Source organism: Girardinichthys multiradiatus, chromosome 18, assembly GCF_021462225.1.
Source record: "Girardinichthys multiradiatus isolate DD_20200921_A chromosome 18, DD_fGirMul_XY1, whole genome shotgun sequence".
In the NCBI taxonomy this organism is placed as follows: Eukaryota; Metazoa; Chordata; class Actinopteri; order Cyprinodontiformes; family Goodeidae; genus Girardinichthys; species Girardinichthys multiradiatus.
Window position 1 is genome coordinate 42792027 of NC_061810.1, and position 27092 is coordinate 42819118.

General features: G+C 39.1%; 1 protein-coding gene across 2 annotated transcripts in view; it reads left to right on the top strand.

Annotated features, from left to right (window-relative positions):
- prkd2 (protein kinase D2) overlaps positions 1–20121 on the top strand; it is a 70939-nt gene extending 50818 nt beyond the window's left edge. For both annotated transcript variants that reach the window (XM_047391915.1, XM_047391914.1), the window contains 11 exons: positions 4597–4708; positions 5411–5488; positions 5568–5874; positions 6055–6107; positions 6200–6272; positions 6504–6610; positions 14919–15080; positions 15736–15834; positions 16066–16333; positions 16851–16936; positions 17638–20121. In XM_047391915.1, coding sequence (XP_047247871.1) covers positions 4597–4708; positions 5411–5488; positions 5568–5874; positions 6055–6107; positions 6200–6272; positions 6504–6610; positions 14919–15080; positions 15736–15834; positions 16066–16333; positions 16851–16936; positions 17638–17859 — 1567 coding nt within the window. In that variant the 3' untranslated portion in view covers positions 17860–20121. The remainder of the gene's footprint in view (positions 1–4596; positions 4709–5410; positions 5489–5567; positions 5875–6054; positions 6108–6199; positions 6273–6503; positions 6611–14918; positions 15081–15735; positions 15835–16065; positions 16334–16850; positions 16937–17637) is intronic.
- The last annotated feature ends 6971 nt before the right edge of the window (positions 20122–27092 follow it).

Below are 27092 nucleotides of genomic sequence, written 5' to 3' on the forward strand. Positions count from 1 at the left end.
CAACATGTCCAGCATTGATCCATGATGATGTTCACTAAACTTCAAGTGGATCCGATGGGGCATGAGGGAGCTAGAGCCCTTGAAGTGTCGTAGGGGGCAACGTTGAGCCAAATTCATATGTAATCTAATAGAGCTGTTTAGGGGCTGACAAAGATCAACCATATTCAGTTTGGAGTAAATCAGACAATGCATGTGTAATTTAGAGGCAAACGTATGGCCATGGCGTGACATCAGACTTCGCCACGCCACCACGGCCACATCCTCCAGCCAAACCTGCCAGTACTGGAGACCAAGTTAGACCATTGTGTTATCTGTCATTGGAGACAGTTTCATGTTGATTAGGTGAAGGAGATCAAATATGGCCCACACTAAGTGAAACATTACACTTCCTGTTTTCTGGGGCGGGGCTTCAATGATGTCAGCAGTTGACCATTGAATATTGTTCCAGTCATCATATGGATAAATCCCAGAAGGTTTCATGTCTCTGTGACTTTCCTTGTAGAAACTTTAATAATTTTATGTTTCATGACGAGAAGTCCGATTTTGAGGCTTAGCCACACCCACATACTTTCATGTAGCAAAAATCTTTTGATAACTTTTAATCCCCAATGCCTTAAGACTATACTCATTGATTTCAAAGTCTGTAAGTCAAAAGCTGTAGTATGGGAAGAAACTTGTGCCATTAGAAACTGAATTTGTATTTCTCAAACTGAATCTGTATTTGTGTAATTTGAAATTAAATGCAGTGGTTTAAAAATTTCACTTTATTGAAACTGAATTTAATGGTTTGAAACTGAATTCATTTGCTCTGAAAATGTATTTTGTTGAACTGAAAATTCAGTTTCACTACTTTTACTTTCAGTTCTAAACTTCAATTTCAGTTCTAAAATTCAGTTTTTTGTGTCACACATCCAGGTCTTTGAAGCCACAGATTAATCAAACACAGATTCACCGATTTACGGATGTCATTCACTATTGCTGTGTCCAAATTGAAGGGCTGAATTCTTTGAAGGACGCATTTGTTGGCCGATTACGTCATTTTGAAGTAATGAAGTCTACAGCTTCGCAGGCTCCTCCAAATAGGGCCGACAAATGCGTCCTTCTTTTCCCCAGATATGAAGGATGGGTCCGGTGTATCCTTCGTGGGCCACCCTATCCCATGATTTGTTGCGGGTCAAAGTAGATTGTGCTAACAGAAGTAGCAAAGCCTGGAGGAGAGGGAAAAGCTGTGAACAAAGTTGGATATATTGCGCTTTCTGTGAAACAAAATGAACTTGTTTTTAGACTAGAATGTAAACCTGAACTATCTGCTCGGTTTATCAAGATTTCACTTAGTTCTACACGTGCTCCAACGTGTTTGGAGACGTCCGCTTCTGCTGCCCTGACAACGGGCTCACAGCCGGCTCGCCTCGCCAGCGCACAGTTGACCAGGGGGTTGAGGTGTGATGAACCCTGATGAGAACAGCTGACTCCCGGCACGTTGTTTTCAAGCTCCTGCTGCGTTTCTCCAATGGTTGGAAGTTAAACACAGATATAATTCAGTCAGATGATATCTAATGTTGATGTTTGGTTCTTTTATTTTTATGCTCTACAAATAAACTGATTTAAATGTTGTTCCTAAAGTTAATATGTTAGTGTTTAAATTGTTAAATTTTTACAAATAGATTTTTATATATATATTTTTTTACCTATGAACACAAAACTTTAACAATTTAAATGGCTGAATAATGAACAAGATTATAAAACAAGAAAATAAGCCATTAGGGCTCCATTTGTTCGGCTTCACAACTCTATGCTTCACGCAATCACTGTTGCTAGGCAACATAAGTTACGCTGAGGTAAAGGCAGGGGAAACACAGACCGACATAACACTGGCCGCACCATTCTGATCTGGCATGTTTAGCTAATAGCTACAGGTAGCATAAGTGTTGCTGTTTGACCATCATTTGTTTACATGATTTCTTATAGATGCTCATTTGACTTGGTGATGGACATCCGCTAAGCTCATGTATGCTGCACTGCTCCAGCTCAAAATGCCGTAATGGAAGTTTAACCTGATGAGAAACGTAAATCGATGAATCTGTGTTTGATTAATCTAAGGGTATCCTCAAGGACCCGGATGTGTGACACAAAAAACTGAATTTTAGAACTGACATTTAATTTTAGAATTGAAAGTGAAAGCAGGCAAACTGAATTTTCAAAACAACGAAATACATTTTCAATGCAAATTAATTCAGTTTCAAACCATTAAATTCAGTTTTCAACCCAATAAATTCAGTTTCAAATCAATGCATTTCATTTCAAATTACACAAATACAGATTCAGACTGAGAAATTCAAATTCAGTTTCTGATGGCACAAGTTTCTTCCCATACTGTAGGAGGAGTTCGCTCAGATACATGGGCTAGAAACAGCAAAAATGGGGTCAAAATGACAAATTCAATCCAAAACGGCTGACTTCCTGTGGGGTTTGGACCAATGCGCCAAGAGACTTTTTTGTAGGTCCTGAGAAGTTACATATGTCTACCAAATTTCAGAATCCTCGGTCAAAGCATGGCTTGGGGCTGATTTTTTAAAGTTTTGTAGGGGGCGCTGTGGAGAAATTAGGCCACGCCCACCAAATATGTCATCAGATTTCTTTTGGGGACTGGACAAGGATCAATCAAATTGATTTTGGTGCAGATCAGATGATATATGTTGAAATTATGGCCAAACGTATGGTCATGGTGTGACGTCTGACTTTGCTGCGCCGCCATGGCCACACCCTTTTATGAAAAGTCACTGTGCTTCAAATGAAGTTAGACCCACTAGTTATCTGTCTTCTGACACACTTTCAAGTTGATTGGGTCAAGAGGGTCAGAGAGGCACCTTTCCAAGTGAAAAAAGTGACTTCCTGTTCTCAGGGGGCTTGGTTTTGATGATGTCATCATTTGATCAGATAGGATTTTTGGTGACCTGAGAGGGATCAATAATACCAGGTTTGGTGTAATTCAGCCTATTTATGTGAAAGTTATAGCTGTTCGAAATTTGTGGCGAGAAGGCTAACTTTGAGGCCTGGCCCTGCCCCTGCAACATGCTCAAAAAGTCACAATTTTGATTACTTTTAATCCCCAATGCCTTAACTACATACTGACCAAATATGAAGCCGGTAGCTCAAAATCCCTCAGAGGAGTTTGTTAAAGTTCGACATGTATGAAAAGTGAAAAACGTCCAAAAATGACCCTTTGACCCAAAATGGCCGACTTCCTGTTGGTTTTAGGGCGTACCTGATTTGGGGAGATCTAGCTATGTACTAAATTTCAACTCTGTAGGACTTACCAGTTGGCCTATCTCACTTTAGGGGGTGCTGTAGAGCCGTTTGGCCACGCCCATTTTCAAATCCATTAGAATACAAAAATGTCCATTGGGGGACAACTTTCTGTGAAGTTTGGGTTTGGTGTGTTTTTGAATATGTTAAGGCCTCCAAAAAGCCAATTCATTTCCCGCATGAATAATAAGAAACATTCGAATTACAATAGGCCTTCGCAGCGCTTTGCTGCTCGGACTTAATAATGCAATATTTTAGTTAAACATATGAAGTAGGATGATTTTTATAGAAAAGGAACATTTGCTCTTAGTTTATTCTAAGCAACAAGAACTGGGCATGGTCACTGTTTCTTTGAAAACACTTGCAGTATTTTGGCAAAAATAAAAACTGCCCAAAGCATGACACTTCCTCAATTTTCCTATAGTGCATCCTGGTGCTTTGTGCTTCTCAGTTAAGCACTGCAAATGCATCTGTGGCATCCACATAATGTAAAACACAAGGGATTTATCAGAGAATACCACTTTCTTCCACTGCTAAGTGATCCAGTTCTGATGTACATGTGCCCATTGTTGGTGCTGTTGGTGTAGTCAAGGGTCAGGATGAGTACCCTGGTCTGCAGCTACGCAATTTGGGCTACAGGATCTCATCTACTGGAGGGAACCACAATGGCTCTTCATGTGCATTTTGACTCCTTTGCCAGTTCACCACTGTCGCTTCCTTGGGTCACGTTTGATAGCTATTGACCACTGCAGTCACACCCCATGAGTGCTGCAGTTTTGGAGATCCACTGACCCGGACATACAGCTATCCCAATTTGGCTTCATCAAACTTGCTCAGATCCCTACTCTTCCCCATTTTTCCTGCTTACTTATCACATTTTAGAACAAAAGTGCACTTACTACCCAGTTTATTCCTCCTACTAATTAATTAAAAGATTGTCAGTGTTATTCATATCATGGTCTGGTCATAAAATTATGTCTGTAAATACCTTTTTGACTACGATCAGTGCTGGGTCAAACAGATTCTTCTGGGACTGTGGTCTTGCAAATGTCTTAAGAAATTCAACTGCATTGCAATGTAACATAAAGGCTAACTAGTTAGCACAGGGGAGGCTAAATGATAACCAGGCTAATTTGGTTTATACTCATGCTTTTGGGAATATAATTGGTTTAATTTAAACCCATATGATAACACTTTAATTTACACTTACACTTACAGGACATTTATTTACAGTTGAACTCAAACGCAGGTTTTACCTTTAAGGTGCTTCAATTTGCATTTTTTTTCCAGTGCTAATATCCCACTGATGAGGGTAGTTCAGTCGGTGAGGCAAACAACTCGACGATCCAGCACAGCTATTAAGGAAGGATGGATGGTTCACTACAGTAATAAGGACACTCTGGTACATATTCTTTTGACTTCTAGTGAAAATTTGAACTTTATATCCATTCATTATAGTGAAATAGACTGCATTTTCTTCACCTATTTTTCTATAAATTACAACAGCATTTTGTTAGATTGCTTTCCTCTTACTCAAAAAGGCCATCAGTATCCATCTTCTGTTCAGTAGCTTTTCTCACAGTTTTTTAGCAGTTTTGACCTTGATTGGTTCGTCTCGGCCTTTATTGCTTCTTTTTCCATCTATATTTTAATGTGCTAGTGTTCTTGTGTGTGTGTGTATGAACGGAAATTGAAGATAGAGTTGACTATTCCTGTATACACTGAAGCACTTGGCAAATATGTGGTGAATTCAGTCTAAAATTCAATTTGCTACCTGGTCTTTCTTCTAATCTTTAAAGGCTACATATGACCTTTTAAAGGAATTTATTTACCTCTGTGGTCTATCAAATTGTTTAATCTCTTGCTGCACTAACACTTTACTTTCCTTCTTTTACCTTTTCTTTTTTACCTTCTATGCATTTTTACCCTTGCATCCTGTAGCTTATCTGTTGTGTTGTCTTATGTAACCACATCAGACCTGAAGTCATCCCATTTCTTACCGATTTTCAACAAATACGCATTCAGTGTTCTTTTGCCCATCATGCTCCTCAGTATTGTGTCTTACTTTTGTTGTCCCATCCTCACCAACCCAATATGGCAACAGAGGAAGAGGCACTACTGGCGTCTGGACTGTAAGTGCATCATCCTGTTCCAGAATAACACTTCCAACAAATATTACAAGGTACGTATCGTTTCTTCAGTAAGTATGCATTTGGATTGTACACTTTCTGTTCCTCACCAATGCATCCATGTTCCTGCAGGAGATCCCCCTCTCTGAGATTCTGGAGGTGCGTCCTGCTACTGACTTCACTCTAGTTCCACAAGGCACCAATCCTCACTGCTTTGAGCTTGTCACAGGCACTATGTGCTACTTTGTCGGGGAGGACCCCAATACCCTTCCCTCAGTGTCCACCAGCAACCCCCAGACACCCCCATCTCCCAGTATGGTGCAGCCCAACAGCGGCATTGGGCGAGAGGTGGCAAATGCATGGGAGTGCGCCATTCGCCAGGCACTCATGCCAGTCATCTTTCAGGATGCCCCGCCGGCTGAGGGGAATACACCACACAGTAAGTTTAAGAACACATTTAAACAAAAAGAAAGTGCTTATATGAAGCATGTTAAGATTTGTCTTTGCAAATTTAATATGTTGTATGTGGTAGTGCAGACAAATGTTCCTGTGATTTGAGACACTATTCAGATACATACTTTGTACCATGTATAACCTGTATCTTTTGATGCTGTTTTAGGACAAGCCTCTGTCAGCATTTCTGTCTCCAACAGCCAAATCAAAGAGAATGTGGTATGATTTTTTTTTTTTATATTATTTCTTTTATCTAGTTTTTTTTTTTTTAAAGCACCATTTTCACTTGCAGAAATACTTATCTCTTACAGGATATTGGCACAGTGTATCAGATTTTTGCTGATGAAGTGCTTGGATCTGGGCAGTTTGGGATAGTTTATGGAGGTATGTGAATGTATGTAGTCATGATGATCAAGTTCTTGGTTGCTGTATTGTGTGAAAATCAAGAATAAAATGTTTAACACTAGCAAGTGTGTTGTTGGTGACTTGGTTTCACAAGAAACAAAAGAAAAAGAATATAAGTCCAATGACTTTATTCAGGATCTAATGTAAGATTTTTTGTTTTTGCAACCTTATGAATTTGCTTTAAATAATAATAATAATCCTTTTTTTCAGGAAAGCACAGAAAGACAGGACGAGACGTAGCTGTCAAAGTCATCGACAAGCTTCGATTTCCCACCAAACAAGAGAGTCAGCTGAGGAATGAGGTGGCCATTCTGCAAGTAAGGACACACACACTACCTACATTTCTCTGAGGAATAATGTACTTTTAAGAACAGTTTTTAAAGTAACGTCTTAAAAAATACCATGAGAACTAGTATTTTGTGGCATACATTTTAGCAATGGCCAAACTGCTGCCGTCAGTCAAACATCAAAACAGAACCAACAATCTGCTTCTATGATTTGTGCCGGAAACTGTTACGCTTCTGCAAATGCTGTTAAAATGATGTACTTTCCTCTATTGCACAATATTGTGTTTTTTCTGAAGGTTAGCTGATGCCTGTTACCTTTAGTGTTTAGATTTTTCAAATGATGCATTTTCATCAGTAGTTTGCAATCTCTAGAAAAAAAGGACTTTATATTCAGATCTTTTAGTTATTTCACAGGCCTTGATGAGCCGAGGTGAATTCCCGGGTTTTACATATGTGTACTTAAGGTTTGTTGGGTGTGATTTTTTTTCCCACAAACTTCTCCATTTTGGCTTAACCTGTATTTAATATGAATTTAAATGCAAAACACTTTAGAGCCTGGTAAAGATCAGATCATTTATACACTATAACCCTAGAATTAGGCTATTGATTTAACCATGACCATAAATGTTTGAGTCATCTGTTCTGTAATTCAAATGACAGTTTCAACCATTTAAAGTTATGTACGTAAATATGGAGGTAAATTTGTCTCAATATTATTCAATCAAACAAAAAACTAATCTCAATAAAAAAAAAACAACTATAATCTCAATCAAAAAAATAAATTGTGGTCAAAACTTGGAATATTCAATCAAAAAAAAAAATCTCAATCAAAAAATATTAAGTTGTGATTAAAACTTTTTCAATCAAAGGTTTTTTTTTTTTTAATGGAATATTTTATTTTGGGGAGAAAAAAATTGTTTGAAAAAACGTTTTTTGATTAAAATAACTCTTTTTTCTCATGAAGAGAAAAAAGAGTTATTTGCAAAACATAAACGTTTATTTGCGCATGTCAAAAATCTTTGGTTACAACTCTCGCTCTTTTGGTTTTGACGCTCTCTGTTTTTGGTTGAACTCAAAGAATTTTGAGTGCTGGAAACATGAACTTCCTGGGCGGGGCCTAAAGACGAACGATGTAAGACGTTTCCCTATTGGTTAGCGCTGACTAAAGCGGCCGCTCGAACTGCAGGGCTTGTACAGAAGAAAACTGCGGTTAAGTGAGCCGACAGTCAGAAATACGTGGTCACGCCAGCCGACACCAGCTCTCTCTTAAAGATTTGCGCTACGCATACAAGGTGCTTTACGGTAATGGAGCAGAAAGGATCCCGATCCCGGCAACGGTTGAGAAAATAAGAGGAAAACAGAAAAGGAACCTACAGAACATTTATATTAATTACATTTTTACAACTTTCACATTCATGTTTTATGTAAAATAATAAATATTTAATATTTTACTCTACAGTTTTGGAGAAATATCTTGTCAAAGTACCTCAAAATGCTCAACCATTATATGTATTTGTCCCACTTTCAGGAATTTATTTCTCCAAAACCATAAGAGGCGACAAAAGGTTATAATATAGATAACCCTCTAATAAAAATCTGAAGAGATTGTGTTGTCACCTCTCATGGTTTTAGAGAAATAAATTCGTTAGGCAAAAGCTTATACTGGCAAAACTCTGAAAGGTTTGATCACAACTTAATATTTTTTGATTGAGATTAGTTTTTTTTGATTGAATATTCCAAAAGTTTTGACCACAATTTATTTTTTTGATTGAGATTTTCTTTTTTTTTTGATTGAGATTAGTTTTTTGTTCGATTGAACACAATGTTTAGAAAAAAATATTTAAATATACCAATCTTTAATCATTCAACAACCAAAAGACTTGAAGATAAAAACAATAAATAAATAAATGGTCAAGGCATTACATTAAAGTGCAGGAAATGCAAAAAGTATACAAATAAAAACTTACATTTGTTGATATGCAGTGAAATGTTAATTGTAATAATGAAGGTGACCAGCAGAGAGCACTGTAGATTGGAGAATGTAGAGAATGTCAGCAATGTGTGGAACAATAAAGTTGGCACACTAGCTCATGGTTTAAAAGCTAATGTTATGAGTATTTTATCAGGAACAGAACAAAACACATTATAAAAAAATTGACATATACATTATAAATTGGATTACTATACTGAACAAGGTATTAAATGTGATTTGTCCTGTCAGCTGAGATTAGTGCATGTTTGCATTCAGTATGGTTATGGTTTTAGAAAGTATTTTAGGCTCTTTTAGAGAGCTTAACTTAATGCACTGCCTAGATGCAGGTCAAGCAGATGGCAATTTTTATGTGAACTGTCAGTCTTCCAAGTGCAGGCCTTTCCTTTGGTTAGGCAGCAAGACTTCTAGATGTGGTCTGGAGTAGAGGCTGACATTTTTTCGGGAGTCCCATGGGAATCCCGCGGGACGGGAGACAGCATCAGTAAAGATCACGTGATTGGGACGGTACAGGATAAAACATAAACTGGAGCAGACGGGAGCGGGAGCTAACCAATAGGAGGGAAAATAAACTAGGATCAATTGTCTTTGGAAATGTAAAACTGAGACTTTGTTATAAACTTTAAGAAAAAAAAACTTGGACCGACGCCGCCATTGTGTAGTTTTTTTCCAAGAAGCCTATACTATAATGTGAGTCAAACAAACTACACGACCCACAAGCCAACAGTGCTTCTGCTCGATGTTTTCCACCTGCGTTCAGGATGGAGGGAGCAAACGCAGGTGGAGAACTGGACGTGGTAAAATTGGATTTGTAACGTAAAGTCAGAAGTAAGGTCTTATCTATTAAACTCATAGAGCTGACAGGAAAGTCGCAAATATTACCGAACTTCAGGAGAGTTGAATGTAGCGGTTTTAACACGCAGTCTGCTGCTTGTAAAACGTGTTTAGTCGTAATCAAGGACACCAGTGATTAAGGGACACTTGTAAAACAGATTCTGGATTAAATCAGCCCTGCATCTCTTCATTCATCAAACCAAACGTACCAACATGTGTCAAGTCTCATCTGACCAACAAAATTGCTGCATGTGCACTAAAGATTTAAGAGGTAAGGTACGGAAGCCCGTGAGGGGACATGGGGAAATTTATTTCTTTTGCGTCCCCACGCAATACTTTTGCGTTCAGCATTTTGGAACAGCAGCACAGATGACAAACTGCTCATAAAACAAACACTGATATGTGATTGATATGGTTTATTTGTCATATGCAGGTTAACACGCAGTAAACAATGCGATTAAATGCTTAGGATAAGAACAACCGTTCAAATCACGATTAAAAACAAAACACTAATGGCGTACAAAAAAAAGTACACATCATGCAGCAGTAATAAGCAAACAAAGTGTCACAGATGTGGTTTCGTGCAGCATTATTGTTCAGTAGTTTGTTTGACAGCTTGTGGATAAAAACTGTCTTTTAGTCTGATTTGAAGATAATTTTATTTAAGGCAGATTTCAAAATAAAACTCAATAAATCTCAAAACGGGTGTAGTGTTTGTTTCATTTTTGCAGTTATCTGGTTTGGAAACTATCCCACAAAGTATTGCGAAATAACGCAAAGACTATTGCGTGGGGACATAAAAAAGAGAAAAAATTCCCCTTGTCCCCTCGCGGGCTCCGTATAGAAAGGCTTCATCAAGGGAAGATATTAAATAAATATGTTGTGAAATAGAAAAAAATTGAATGTACCAGTACCATTAAATGTACAATTTATTTAATACATCATTAAATATTAAGTGTACCACTAATTACGTCATGTCGTCTTTAAAATTATACTTAATTATTCAGTGGCACATTTAATTGCATAATATTCCATTTCATGATATAATGGTACATTTATTGTTTCTAATGATTTATTAAATAAATAAATGGTACCTTTAATTTAATGGCACATTTAATGTTACATTTCTTTCATGTTACATTTACTTCACTTATGGGACATTCACAACATTTATTTATTTAATGATGATTTTATTGTATTAAATTTGTCCAGTTTGACCCTCCATTCTTGATGCCTGTATAGGAGGTCATGTCAGAATTTGAATCAGGTGTTCTGGATCAGACACACATCTAAAACCTGCAGGGAAGGGGTCCCTGAGGACCAGGGCTGTGAACCATTGAGGTACAGTTTCTAAATTATGAAGGTAATGCCTTTTTGGCCTTCTGTTCAACAAGTACAGTTCTCTTACTAGGTGCATTTTTCTTTTGTTTCAGCAACTTGAAACATAAAAGTAATGTCATTGTTCAAAGGAAACAATCACTTAATAAATAAGTAAAATACAACTAGGAACATTTTGTCTTTTCAACTAAGATAGACATGGTCTGTTTCCTTGTTTGATATTTTATTATTTCTTCATTATTATTCTTTTTACTTTAACTGGCCTTTACTACAACTAAAAACAGGGACCTAACTGGTCCTTCAAACAAAGAAATTGCCAAAAGACCAAATGAAGAAAACAAAAATGGGAGTGGCACAGGAGTGGGATTCGTTCTGAATGGGAGCGGGACGGGAGTGGGTGTCAATTTACCAGGAGTGGGACGGGACAGGATTTTTTTCGTTATGCTGGCCTGGGATTGGGATGGGACAAGACATTTTTCTGTGGGAGCGGGATGGGACAGGAGAGAAAATCCACTCCCGTGTCACCCTCTAGTCTGGAGTCAGTAAATGGCATACATTTGTTTTAGCCATTCTCTGTTGTTTCTTCTGGCTGCTTTAGTGTTGCTGGTTTACCATGTAGAGATGCACTATTCTCGATGATTGTGGTGATGGTTTTCAGGTCAGATCTGCTGATTTGTGTTGTTCAGCTCCAGACGGTTTGAGAGGCACCAATCTGTTTAGAATAGGTTTATAACCTCATTTCTTTATTTATTGTTATTGTCACATACAATCAGCCTAACCACAGTGCAATCAAAAGCAAAGATGAAGTTTCCAGAATAGCCGGGTGTGAGCTCATGTGTATAAAGAGAACAGAGTGGTGGGCTTAGCACACAGCTCTGGGGAGCTCCAGTGCTCTGTGTATGAGGAAAGGAGAGGTGCTCTTTACTAAGGAGGAGATGGGCGAGGAAAAGCTTGCTTCAAACTTATTGCTAGCCAGTATATGTGGGATGATAATGTTGAAGGCCTAGCTTTGGTTTACACACCGCATTCTCACACAACTTCCCTTCTGCTCCAGGTGTGATATGGTGGTGTGTAAAGCTGTAACCATAGTGTCCTCAATAGATCTGTTTGCTTGGTTAGCATAAAAGTGACCGAAGCCAGGAAACAGACGTACTTTGATGTGATGATATCAAAACATGTCATTATACCAACAGGGCAGTAATCCTTAAAACCTGAATTATCAAGAAGGAAAGAAGTAAGAAGTGTAAGAAGAGTCTTTTCTGTCTTTTATTTAATAGTTCAGTTAGACCTGCCTTTTTGTCTTTAGACAGATAAGATGATTGTATTTTCAAGTTTGTTAACTACAGTGTCTTTTGATTGAGTTCATATGATGGTCAATGGTTCATCTGTACACAAAGATTCATTCTTCTTACCAGCAGATGGAGATAGATTCACTATCAAAAGTTGTCTACAGACCAGTTATACCAGTCCAGTAGTAAATTTACCTTACTTTACACAAAATCATTAAGCACCACATTTACAAAATTTGATAAAAAAAATTATTATACTATATTAATTAACTATAAATGGTTTAAATAGGTGATGTTTAAAAATACTAAGAGTCACATTCCAAAAATTCTAATTTACATTATGATGAGGCATGTTTTTCAGAGTAAGTACCTTTTTGAAAAGGTAGTGAACCAATATACTTTTCATTAGTTCCACAGTTGTGTATTTAAAATATATTTTTTAAATGGTCTTATGTAATATTCTCATCAGAAATATTATGCTTTTATTAGCTGTATGTAAAAAAAATCATTATAATTAACAAAAATAAAGGCTTTAAAATGTCAGCTTGTGTTTTATTAATCTATATTATGTGTTTCACTTAAATTCAAAATCAGAATCAGCTTTATTGCCAAGTTCGTACATACAAAGAATTTGATTCCGGTTCACTTTGCTCTCTGGGTTTTTTTTTGTTGGTTTTTTGTTTAATGCGTTATAAGATATATTTATGCATATATTTTTATGTCCTTAAATACACATATATACAAAGGTGCATTTGCAACATCTGTATGCAGTTGTTTTGTACTCTATTAAATGTTCAGCAGAGAAACAGCCTGGGGGAAAAAACTGTCTCTGTGGCGGCTGGTTTTAGTGAACAGTGCTCTGTAGCGGCAACCTGAAGGTAAAACTCTGAACAGTTTATGTGCAGGGTGTGTGGGGTCACCTGACACGGTCTTGTTGAGGATGGTGATGGGGGTGTATAGAAGTGGTGTTCTCCAAAAGTCCACCACCATTTCCACAGTCTTGAGTGGGTTGAGTTCCAGGTAGTTCTGACAACACCAGTGTACCAGCCGATCCACCTCTTGTCTGTATGCAGACTCATCACTGTCCTGGATCAGTCCAGTGACAGTGGTGTCATCTGCAAACTTAAGGAGTTTCATGGACAAGTCCGCTGAGGTGCAGTCATTTGTGTACAGGGAGAAGAGGAGTGGGGATAGAACACACCCCTGGGGGGCACCGGTACTTATTGATTTGGTTCGGGAGAAGATGCTCCCCAGTCTCACCTGCTGCTGTTGGTCCATCAGGAAGCTGTTGATCCACTGACAGGTGGAGGCTGGGACGTTGAGCTGGGTGAGCTTCTGGTGGAGGATGTCTGGTATGATGGTGTTGAAGGGCGAGCAGAAGTCTACAAACAGGATCCTGGCGTACGTCCCTGGGTGTTCGAGGTGTTGCAGGATGAAGTGTAGACCTAAGTTAACAGCATCATCTGCCGACCTGTTTGCTCGGTAAGCAAACTGCAGTGGGTCCAGCAGGGGGTCTGTGATGTCTTTCAGGTGCTTCAACACCAGCCGCTCAAAGGATTTCATGACTACAGACGTCAGGGTTACAGGCCTGTAGTCATTTAATCCTACGATGGTGGGTTTCTTGGGAACCAGGATGATGGTGGATCGTTTGAAGCAGGAGGGGACCTCACATTTCTCCATTGACTTGTTGAAGATCCTTGTGAAGATCGGAGCAAGTTGGTTTGCACAGGCTTTCAGGCATGATGGGGAGACGTTATCAGGTCCTCCAGCTTACTTTGTTTTAATGCGCTGAAAGAGCCTATTTACCTCTTCCTCGGAGATCTTTAGTGCAGGCAGAGGATCTGAAGGTAGGGGGTTGGTTGTTTTACGGGTCAAATTTGTTCCTGAATGGGATGTGGAGGGGATGATTTGAGGTGTGAATGGCTTCTTGTCATATCTGCAGTAGAAGCCATTCAGAAGGTTATCCAGGTGAGGATTCGGTTCAGGATGGGTGGGGGTATCCTATAGGCAGTCAGGTTTCTCAGACCGGTCCATACAGCTGAAGTGTCACCAGTAGAAAGGCTGTTTTTCAGCTTCTCACTGTAGCTTCTCTTGGCTGCTTTGATCTTCTTTGTTAGTTTGTTCCTGGCCTGCCTGTTATTCCCAAAGGAGCAGAATGTCTTGGTCTGCACACACATGTCCTCACACAAACTGATGTATGAGGTCAGTGGCTGAAGTTTCAAAAACAGTCCCGTCTGTGCATTCAAGGCAGGCCTGTAGTGTCTGCTTTGATTCCTCAGTCCACTTCTTAACAGTGTGAACCGCGGGTTTGGAAGCTCTTAGTTTCTGCCTGTAGGCTGGGATGAGGTGGATTAGACAATGATCTGAAAAACCCAGAGCAGCCCTGGTAACAGCATGATATGAGTCCTTTAAAGTTGTGTAACAATGGTCCAGTGTGTTTTTGTCTCTAGTGGAAAACCCAATATGCTGTCTGAATTTGGGGAGTTCATTGGAGAGGTTTGCACTGTTAAAATCTCCCAGTATTATGATGAAAGAGTCCGTGTGTTTTTTCTCCAGCTCTTGGAGCGAGTGAATAGTGAATTGAATGTCTGTATGTGCTAACAATTCTTTGTTGCAAAACTACCATTGAAGTGTTCTTCCCCATATTTCACTTCATATTTCCTGTGGTTTACTGTTTCGTGTTGACACTGCAATTGACTACACCTTCCTGTTCTTGCATGCATCTGCAAGTCTGTTTTGTTTCTCTGTTAAACACTTTAAAACCTGCGATATTAAATTTAACTTTACCAAAACTCCCCATTCACTCACTGTAGTTTTTCACACTGTCTAAAATGTTAATCGTTGTTCTGTTGCATACAGCTTTGATCAAACCCTTATTTTCTCTCAGAGTTTGCGGCACTTAGGAATTGTGAACCTGGAGTGCATGTTTGAAACCCCGGAGAAAGTGTTTGTGGTGATGGAGAAGTTGCACGGTGACATGCTGGAGATGATCCTTTCCAGCGAAAAGGGAAGACTACCTGAGAGGCTAACTAAATTCCTCATCACGCAGGTGTGTTTCTGTCTTCAGCAAAAGAAGAATTTGTAAATAGCAATGTGTATGTGATAATCGTTCTTCTGTCTTTAAATATTAGAGAATATATCGGGAATAAGCCAGTAAGTCCACCTAGGTACTGCTCAAAACAAAAATGCATTAAAGGTTGTAGCATGGCCTAGTCAAAGTACCAATTTAAATCTAAGTAAAATGCTGTGGCATGAAACGCTCCAGTGTCGCTGAATTAAAACAATGGTCTGAGAGTGGGTCAATAAACCTCCACACTGAAGATTCATTGCCAGTTTATCATAAGGCTTGGTTACAATAACTGGCAATGAAGTCTGGCTTAACCACTTATTAGATTTGGGCATTTACTTTCTCACATAGGTCTGGATTGTTTTGTTCCCTTAATAAATGAGGCCCCAATTCATAAATTCCTTTCGATGTTTACTCATGTTATGTTTTTTTTATATATAAATTGTGGTGAGAGAAAAAAAGCAAGAACAGAAAGTATCTGTAAAGGAGCTTTTTAACACTTTTTTCCCCTGCACTATAAATGTTCTCTTTTACGTGGGCAGCCTCATAAAAGCGTGTGTGAAGTTTCAGTTTGTAGTTTCCTCTAAGTCATTTTCTGATTGAGTGATTTTGGGTATGCTTTTCTGTGTGTGAGAAGATTCTTGCAGCTCTCAGACATCTCCACTTCAAGAATATTGTTCACTGTGATCTGAAGCCTGAGAATGTGCTACTTGCCTCAGCTGATCCGTTTCCACAGGTACCCACACAAACACGCAACAGGGCCTATTTATATAGAGCACAGTGACATTCACACTTTGTAATGAGCCCATTATATAACTTGATGTACAACCGCTGAGACCTGATTTCTAACATCTATGTGTTGCTCGCAAATATCCTTACATTATTTCACTAGTTTCTTTATCACTATGCTTCTCAGTCAGAAAAATGTCTCCCTTCATGCAGTTTTTTCTCTTCTTATTGGTTGCAGGTGAAGCTGTGTGACTTCGGTTTTGCACGCATCATCGGTGAGAAGTCTTTCCGTCGCTCCGTGGTCGGTACACCTGCATACCTGGCCCCAGAGGTTCTGCTGAACCAAGGTTACAACCGCTCGCTGGACATGTGGTCAGTTGGTGTCATCATGTACGTCAGCCTTAGTGGCACTTTCCCTTTCAACGAGGACGAGGATATCAACGACCAGATTCAAAACGCGGCCTTCATGTACCCGGCCAACCCCTGGAACCAGATCTCCAGAGATGGTAAATGGAAAGAGGCTGGCACCGGAGGGGAGCTGGAATACTGATGCACAGTTAGTTTAGTAGTTTTGCTTTAACCACTAAGAAGAGATTGTAACTCAACTTTATGGACATTTTAGAACACTATTTTAAACTCTTATTAGTCAAAACGTAATCACCAAGGTTATGTAAGCTAGATGAGGCATAAAGAACAAAATAACTCCTGGAACTGTGTGGGCATTACTTTAGAACACTTTGGGGCCTGTGGGTTCTGTGGTTGTATTTCTGCTATTAGGGGCTTTCTTCCAAATGTTCAATGTACACAAAACAACAACAAGCAACAACCTTCCAGGAAGGCCGGATATGACTGTCAGTCTGCCACAGGACAATTGTGGCTACATTGTGTATATATAATATATATATTGTGCTTCTTGATACATTGTTATTCATTTTTAAAAAGGATTTCAAAGCATACCCAAGTATTGGATGTTACAAGTGAATTTGATTTCATTAAACATTCTCAGTACTCTTGTGTTTCCAGCTATTGACTTGATCAACAACCTGCTGCAGGTCAAGATGAGGAAACGCTACAGCGTCGACAAAAGTCTCAGTCATGCGTATTTACAGGTAAGTCAAAGAATCCATTTATCTGTACACAGCAACACTAACATTTTTTAGAGATGGTTTGCATTTTGTTGTTTCCCTCACATTGCAGGTACAAGTACACCTCCATACCCCAGTTAGAGATAAAGGATGCTGTCTACCCTCAGTACAATATTGATGTCAATATTGTGAGATTTCCCAGTAGTAGAATTTGGTACCTGTTATAGAGGATAGCAGATTTAACCCCAAAAAAAGATGCTCAAAGCTGATACGTGTGTATAGTGGGGAAAATATGTTATTGTGCAGATTGAACTTACTACTCTTTTTCCTTCTAAGAAAGCAAACCTTAAAAGTCAGAAAATTATTTCTTCTACTGTATATCTATAAAAATGCAGACATTCTAAAATAATTAATTGCTCTCACCATTCTTTAAAACAAGATCCCTAGAAATGAAAAACAAACAAAAAAAACATCAATTATTCCAGAATTGGACATGCATTAAATAATCTGTAATGGTAGCCTCAATTAAGGGATGGCTTGTTTTTTGTAACACATTCAGATAAAAACACACACACACACACACACACACACACACACACACACACTGCCTAAACCGATTATCCTATGGTGCATTCTAAATCTGGGAGATCTTTTAGCATCAATCTAATTTCAAGGCTTCCCTGAAACGGAAGATTCATCCTCATGTTTTCTCCCTCATTTGTCAGGACTACCAGACGTGGCTGGACCTGCGGGAGCTGGAGACAAAACTCTGTGAGCGCTACATCACCCACGAAAGTGATGACAGCCGCTGGCAAATGTTTGCCCAGGAGTACAACCTGCCTTACCCAGCTCACTTTGTTCCTCCTCCTCCATCAGCCTCTGATGATGAGGATGGTGGGGAGGACTCAGACATGAAGGGCCTCACTGAGAGAGTCAGCATCCTCTGACCACAAAGAAGGAGACTATTTTTTTAAAGAAGACAGTGTGGTTTACTTGGAGTGTGAAAAGAGATGAAGTTGCAGAGAACATTTGTATTAATCAAGAACTTTGTGCTGCTGTTTGAACCTAAGAATCTGCTTTATGTCAGTTTTACTGCACTAAATCCAATATTTTGCTCTTCTACCCAGGAGTCCTTAGAACCGCTCATCGTTCACCTCTGCTGTTATTGGTTCTCTTTCATCCTTTGAATTGTTGTTTTCTTTTTATCTGGAAGACAGGCCTCTTCTATTTCAAATTCACCCAGTAAGGTCTTGGAAACATGAAAATGTCAAACTTTAACTCGGAAATGTGTCACAGAAATGAAAGGCAGCATGATCTAAACAACTCGTGTCTCACACATCGTGTCTCAAATTAAAGCAGGGAACGGCCTTAGACAACAAGCTCAGTTAAAAATGATTTTCTTTTTCCACACAATTAAATATAAATGAAACAGCCCATAGTCTGATTAGAATTCCAAGAAATACTAATGTATGCCTTAAAAAGATAGGTTTAATATTCTCACCATATCTTTATGAGCGATGGGTTTTTACTATAAAGGAAGACTTTATTTGCTGGCAATTACTCAACTTAATGCACAAAAATCAAGGCTGTTTTTACTCTGAAATGAATTCCCATATAAATTCATGTCTTGCGGAGGCCTTAAAAATGGGAAGCATTGATCTAAACAGAACATACAATTTACAGTAATCACCACCAGTTGGGAGCCACAATAGATTCAGTGAAAAAGCATGCCTAATTATAGATTGCATAGAGGGTTTAAACGAACTCATGAACTAGTCTTTATTACCAGATTTTTCCCCCCTCTAACATTTTTTCCTGCAGCTAACAGATTATCCAGCTTGTGTCGGTCGGGGTAGTTACCACTGAGTGGTGAAAATTGCTCCTATTGTGTTGAGACTCTGAGTCTCACCTGTCCCTAAAATTAAGCAGTTAATTGATATACAGATTATAGCACATCTTCATAGCTGACTGTTATGTTGTTAATGATTAGCAGATAAGTGAGAACATATTTTTGAAGAAGCCCGACTTCTGCACAAACCACAAACGTCAATCGATTTTAAAGGGATCTTATGTAATAGACCAACACATTGAACTGCATAACACTGAAAAGGACGGAAAGCGATACAGAATTTCGATTTATTTTTTCCAAATGAAAGTCATAAAAATGTGGCATGCGTTTGTGTTTAGCCCCCTTTACTCCAATATCTTTGAATAAAATCTGGCACAATGCCTTCAGAAGTCACCTAACTAGTAAATTAAGTCCCCCTGTGTATAGTTTGTGAGAAAATATTAATGAACAAACAGCACCGTGAAGACTAAGTAACACAGCAGAGAAAGTTATGGAGAACATCTCAGAAGGTACTGTTAAGTCCATCATTGAAAAGAAACAGAATAACACAGCTGCAAGCGTACCAAGACATAGCCATCTACCTATATTGACAAATAAGAGAAGCAGTGGTAACTCGTATGGTAAATCTGGAGGAGCTACAGAAATGCACATCTCAATTGGTGTGAGCTGTGGATATTTGGACAACTATTAGTTGTGCATGGCACAAATGTGGCTTCTATAGAGGTGTGACACGAAGACATATATTGAAAGAAAACTGTAAAATGTCCAGTCTGAATTAAAATGATCTATTTTGCAATGAATGGGCAAGAATCTTAATGTAGATATAGAATTTGCAGCTGTTTTCCTGTCAAATTTGCTTCTACAAAAGCGATGGCTTCTTATTTGTACACAAATTTTAAAACCAGGTATTATGTTTCTTCCATTTTGCAATTTTTCATTACTTTTAGCTGGTCTATTACATAATATCTAAATAAAATACATTATAGGTGGTGGTTGTCATCTGACAAACTGAAAAAGGGCATATACATTTTTTTTGCAGAGCAGTGAAAGCGCTTGGATGGACAGAATGGGTTAGCTAACTAGAACTAATGTTTATGTAGTTAAACAATTGACTACCTTCCTTAATATGTTGCATGTTTATTATTTTGTGCAGTGCAGTTATTTAGGTATTTTTTGGACATGCTGTAGTTATGATGGCATGTTATGAAAAATATGTAACCGGAACTTTATGTAGATGTTAAATGTGTGTAGATTGTGTACATGTTGTTTGAATGATGCTCCTGGTCTTTATATTAAATAATGCAAACTTAAACATTGTTCTGTGTGTATTAGAAATGTTATTAAATCGTTTACATACCCACATGTGAGTTTATTTAAGGTGTTTTTAAGTTAAAACACATCCGAATGCATTTTGTCTCATTAGGTTTATGTAAGAAATACTGTCAGGCTTTTCTTCACAGGGAGACTCACTTTAAATAGAACATAACAAAGAAATGAGAAGCATTCATGCTGCAGCAATAAATTACTTCTCACCTTGGAGACTGACAGGTATTTTTTATCTATGTGAAGAACAAATTATGCTTGATGTGTCATGTTAATTTCTGTTAATCAACTCTGACATTAGGGAGTGTGTTTTCATAGAGACACAACATGGATTTAATAAAAATGTATTTATGTGCCCACACCAAAAGTAAAAAAATAAATAAATGAAAGCCAGCTTTTGTTGGATAAAGGCAGCATTTTATATCTCGCAGACTGAGTGGAGCTCAAGAGGACCCTGTGGCTTTATAGGCGAGGAGAGTGATTTATTTTCCATTCTCTGATGGGCACACTTCAGATGATTCAAGTAAAAATGTATCTACCAATACTGCATCTGTCATCATTGGCTAAGTGATGCCAAATGATGTTCTCCTTCTTACCTTCTGTCTCCTTTTATCTCTTTCGAGTGTTGGTTGGTTTTGTACCTGAACACCAAGGTGCACTTTTGCAGCTAATTGTCTTTGCACTGGCAAGTGAAAGCAGAGATCCCTGACTTAGCCATCAAACGAATTCATGCCAAGGCTTAGATGTGGTAAAGGAAAGTTTTTATTAAGCAATATAAAAAACTAATGTCCGATTAGTAGCATTGAGAAATAAAACTTCCCTCTTAAATTAAAATATATTTGCTTTTAGCTGCCATAGCAACCAGTTTTTAAGTTAAGGTATTAAGTGGAAAGTGGCCATAGATGGGAGCAATCAGATTTGAATGAATATTTTTTGTCATAGATATAAATGTTGCATAATTTTAGGTCAAACTTAGTTTCTAAGCACATTCTTACTGATTTTAAATTTGAGTACAGCTTGATCACTGAATGAAATTTTTAAATGGTTGTTCTGCTTTTTTTTTTTTTTTTAATCACAATGGTGCAGTACATCTAAACAAAATTGAATATTGTGAAAAAATTCAAACATTTTTGTCACTCATTTCAAAAAGTGAAACTCAAATTATAAAGATTCATTACACATAGAGATAACTATTTTAAGTTCAAGTGTTTATGTCTTATAATTCTGATGATTATGGTTTACAGAAAATTAAAACCCTAAATTTTGATCTCAGTGAATTAGAATATTACATAAGATCAACAAAAAATATATATTTAAACAGAAATGTCCGGCTTCTGAAAAGTATGTTTATTTCTATGTACCAAATACTTGGTTGGTCCACCTTTTGCATGAATTACTGCATGATTGTGAGGTGGCATGGAAGCATTAACCCTGTGGCTCTGCTGATGCTTAATGGAAGCCCCAGGCTTTGATAGCAGCCTTCAGGTCATCTGCATCGCATTGTCTATCATCTTTCTCTTGACACTACCCCATAGATTATCTATTGGATTTTGATGAGGTGAGTTTGTACCAGGATTCTTACCAGAGTCCAGCTTAGTCCCTTAAACCCAAGGTCTAATTGCACATAACCCAAGTCCCTTGACTCCCTCCAGACCCCAGACCCTTTCTAACCCACCTGTATGGCATTGTTTAAATACTAGGTTGTGTCAACTAATTCAACATGGTTAATATATGAGGCTTTTGTTTCCAAACCCCTGCAATTAGGACAACAAACTAAAACATGAACACAGGCAAAATAAGTCCCTTTGGTCAGGGCAGTCTTCTAATTTGCACTCCTAACCAAACCAAACACAGCTAACTTACTAACTAGGTTTACCATTCAGCTATAGTAAGTTGGCTTCTCAACAACAAACCTACCTTTTGTTTTTTTTTACAGCATTGGTGGTCTTTATTTCTTATTTTTTCAACATTAAGCTGGTAGGAAAGGGGTAGAAAGAGTTGGAAGACATGAAGCAAGGGCTGCCTGAACTGGAAGTCAAACCAGCGACAACTGCATCACGGACTGAAGCCTCTAAATATGGGTCGCGCGTTTAACCCCTGCGCCACTGCCAGGCCCCACATATCTACATTTTAAGGACTTGTTACTTTATAAAGTCACATGCGGCTGCTTTTGTGTCTCAGTTCCCACTTGCTGGTAAAAAGCCAACATTTCTGTATTGAAGTCAGACCTGACAATTGCAGATAAATCTCACAAGTGAATGTAAACAATCAGGTAGAGGTAAAGGTTCATTAAAAAGTCAGGCATTAATTTTTGTATATATTCTGAAAAATACAAACTATGCTGTCAGATAGCTATTTGGTTGATCAATAACTCGCAAAAAGTGTGGGGGCCTTTCATATATGAATGTCTGGATTTTATATTACTTATCCATTTACCAGTAACTTCCCTTCACTGTTTGCCATATTTATTTATTCATCCAATATATTTATTTTCACATAGTTTGGTAATATGTTTTCACTTTAATCCATTGTTTAATCCAATTTTATTAAAACTTTATATCCAATGAGGAAATGTCTCACTTAGCAACAAGGTGCCTTGCAAAAGTCATATTCAATAAACTAGAATATTATTGGAGAGCTTGTTTATTTCAGTAACTCAATTCATATTATAATAGATTAATTCCAGACAGACTGATGTTTTTAAGCCTTTATTTCTGATAATTATGATGATTTTCTGCTTCCAGCTAATGAAAACTGAAAAAAATTAAAAAGATTGGAATATTACATCAGGCCAATAAAAAAACAAAAAATAAAACTAAACATTTTTAATACAGAAACATGGGCTTAATGAAGAATATGTTTAATACCTGCTTAATAGTTGTTATTTTCCAAGGGTACTTTTAATCTGACAAATGAGCCTTGTCTCAACCCATATTCTAATTTATTGAATATGACTGTAGATTTATAATTCAAATTTATTACACTTTGTCACTGTAGAACCACAACCTTCAATAAATTTTATTTGGATTTTACATGACTGAGGAACACGAAGTAGAACAGTATTATGGTGTGGAAATAAGTTTCCCATAGTTCTCAAATGGGTTTAAATATCAGAATCTAAGAAGCGTGGTGTGTATTTTGATTAGCTTTGCATTTACCTTGTGTATGGTTGAGATGAAAATCTGATCGGGAAATTCAATTCCTTGGTGCTATTAGTCATTGAAGTGTAAGTCTTAAGGTTTATGAACCAGATTGAATGTGAACCCCACAAACAGGGATATACACATTAACATGCTGCAATTCCTGTAACCCCAAAATGTAAATACTGTAAAATAAAACAAATTACATTTAACAACTGTACTTCAAGGGTATGCTCCTTTATAAAATAAAAGCTATTATGAAAGCAAATATGTACTTCCCAAATGCGGAGGTGGGTATTAACTGGTTACATTCACTCAGTTACATTTACCTGAATAACTTTTTGAGAAAAATTTATTTTGAATAGTTTTACTCCACCACACTTTTCACTTCTACTCGAGTAATATTATTTTCAAGTATTGCTATTTTTACCTAGGTGCAATTTCTGGCTACTCAATCCTCCTCTACTTGCTTAGCTGAATGAAGAACAAAACTGTTCAAACCAAAATGCACCAGACAAAGAGAAAAACCAACAAAATTTATGATAACTACAGTAAACAGTGTTGGGGCTTTTATTCTAATGGCACTTCCTGAGATAACCATCAGCTAAACGGCAATGAACAAACACAAAAATCTTGTAAGCTGTGAAAATGTTTATGCTGTAATTCTGTAACACGATAACAAATTATGATTGCAATTACCCTATCATCTGCTTAAGCAGTGAACCATTGCAACCATTAATTGCATTAAAAGGTTAGCCTAGATGCTGAGGACTTCCCAGCACTTACGCATAATGCATTCTAAAAGAATATAAATAATTAATTGCCAAACATTAAAAAAATTAGAGTGCAGTGTTCTGTGTCAGACACACGGCTGTCAGACACATGGCAAACTCCAAATGTGTGCTTTTCCATCACATTAGGATCCCAAGGCAAAAACTGAAGTCTGATTTTCCAAAAAATAAAAGATCTCCAATAATAATAATAATAAGAATAAAAAGAAAAATGCCATGAGCGAGGAGGCAAGCGGCTGAATGTTTTTGATACTGTGGTGGCAGGGGGCATACAAAAGTTGAATGAGGATGATGATCTGAGAGCTCAAACTGTAATGTGAAGAACTCACTTTGGAGGCCCAGTTGAGATCTGATATTAAGATTCCTAATGACAAATCACTAGTGGGTTGTCAGCAAAACAATCAACAGGTCTGTTGATGAGTCTGTAACATAACTGATACTGTGAATCACTCTGTGTTTTGCAACAATAAGCTTGGTATGAATAAATATTAATAAGTGGCAAAGACAATTATTAACAAAATGGATAGTTTTACTTCAAATTACCAAGTTGGGGCACCACCTGATTATCAGGAACTAATAGCTAGACAGCTCTCAGTCTCTGTCACTTATTGTTTTATGAATAACTGTCTGGTGAGGTGTGGTATTATAAAACAATAGATGAAGGTTTGAATTCCCACACTGGTGTTCTTAAACAGCAAGCTCTACACACTTATACAGAATAAACATCAACAACTTCTCTCCGAAATACTAGAATGTATTAAAATATTTAAACTTTCAGTTAAAAATACTTCAGTCAATAAAGTCTTTAAGTAATAAAAATAAGGAAAACTAATAAACTACGGGAGAAAAAGAAACAAAGAAACAAAACTAAAACCAATAACCAATTAAAGGTGCAAGCAGCATTGGGCAGCCCTCGCAGCCAAGTGCCGCTCGGCTTGTGTAGCGACCGCAGGAGCCTGGCACAGCCTCCTCCATGCCACCGAGTTTTTGAATATGTTAAAGCCGCGAAAAAGGCAATTCATTTGTCGCCAGAATAATAATAAGCGTAGCAATTACAATAGGCCCTTGACAATAGGCCCTTGCAGGCTTCCTGCTCAGGCCTAATAAATTGATGCAGCGATATCACAATTCAGTGTGAATATGTGTAAGAACCAAGGTTTGTTTTGATGAATTTCAAACTAATTAAGAACAACAATTAGTATATGTTCAAACAACCAAGGTTCTGATTTTGCAGTGGTTAAAAACATTCATTCATTCATACAAACATCTTAACACAATAGTGCTGAAAGTGCTCTAAGCTCCATAAATCCAATTAAAGTAGAACACATAAGAGGATGGCATGACTTAAAAATAAGATAAATACATAAGAAATAAGATAAATACATAAGAAATAAAGAAAAAAATATCGAGACACGTGACGTCGCCCGGTACGGCGGAGCCGGGGTCCCACCCTGGAGCCAGGCCTGGGGTCGGGACTCGTCGGAGAGCGCCTGGTGGCCGGGTTGCTCCTCGCGGGACCTGGCCGGGCCAAGCCCGAACGAGACACGCGAGGCCATCCCCCAGTGGGCCCACCACCTGCAGGGGGAACCGTGAGGGACCGGTGCAAAGAGGATTGGGTGGCGGACGAAGGTGGAGACCTCAGCGGCCCGATCCCCGGATGCTTAGGCTGGCTCTGGGGACGTGGAATGTCACCTCGCTGGGGGGGAAGGAGCCTGAGCTTGTGCGGGAGGTCGAGAGATATCGACTAGAAATAGTCGGGCTTGCCTCCACGCACAGCGTGGGCTCTGGAACCCATCTCCTTGAGAGGGGTTGGACTTTGTTCTACTCTGGAGTGGCCCACGGGGAGAGGCGGCGGGCTGGTGTGGGTTTGCTTGTTGCCCCCCAGCTCAGCCGTCTCGTGTTGGGGTTTACCCCAGTGGATGAGAGGGTCGTATCCCTGCGCCTTCGGGTTGGGGAGAGGTCTCTGACTATCATTTCAGCCTACGGGCCGAGTGGCAGTGCAGAGTACCCGGCCTTCTTGGCGTCCTTGTTGGGGGTGCTGGATAGTGCCCCTCCCGGGGACTCCATTATTCTGCTGGGGGACTTCAACGCCCACGTGGGGAACGACAGTGACACCTGGAGAGGCGTGATCGGGAGGAATGGCCTCCCCGATCTGAATCCGAGTGGTGTTTTGTTATTGGACTTCTGTGCTAGTCACGGATTGTCCATAACGAACACTATGTTCAAACATAAGGGTGTCCATCAGTGGACTTGGCACCAGGACACCCTAGGCAGGAGGTTGATGATCGACTTTGTTGTCGTATCATCAGATCTTCGGCTGCATGTTTTGGACACTCGGGTGAAGAGAGGGGCTGAGCTGCCCACTGATCATCACCTGGTGGTGAGTTGGATCCGCTGGAGGAGGAGAAAGCCAGTCAGACTTGGCAGGCCCAAGCGCATAGTGAGGGTCTGCTGGGAACGTCTGGCGGAGCCCTCGGCCAGGGATGTATTCAACTCCCACCTCCGGGAGAGCTTCAACCAGATCTCGGGGGATGTTGGAGACATAGAGTCCGAGTGGACCATGTTCTCCGCATCTATTGTCGATGCTACTGCCCGTAGCTGTGGCCGTAAGGTCTGCGGTGCCTGTCGCGGCGGCAATCCCAGAACCCGGTGGTGGACACCGGCAGTAAGGGATGCTGTTAAGCTGAAGAAGGAGTCCTATCGGCTGTGGTTGGCTTGTGGGACTCCTGAGGCGTCTGACGAGTACCGTGAGGCCAAGCGCGCTGCGGCCCGGGCTGTGGCAGAGGCAAAAACACAGGCCTGGGAGGAGTTCGGTGAGGCCATGGAGAAGGACTACCGGTTGGCCTCGAAGCGATTCTGGCAAACCGTCCGTCGCCTCAGGAGGGGGAAGCAGTGCTTCGCCAACACTGTTTATAGTGGGGTCGGGAGACTGCTGACCTCGACTGAGGACATTATCGGGCGGCGGAAGGAGTACTTCGAGGATCTCCTCAATCCTGCCATCACGCATTCCGTGGTGGAAACAGAGGCTGGGGACTCGGGGTCGGACTCTTTCATCACCCAGGCTGAAGTCACCGAGG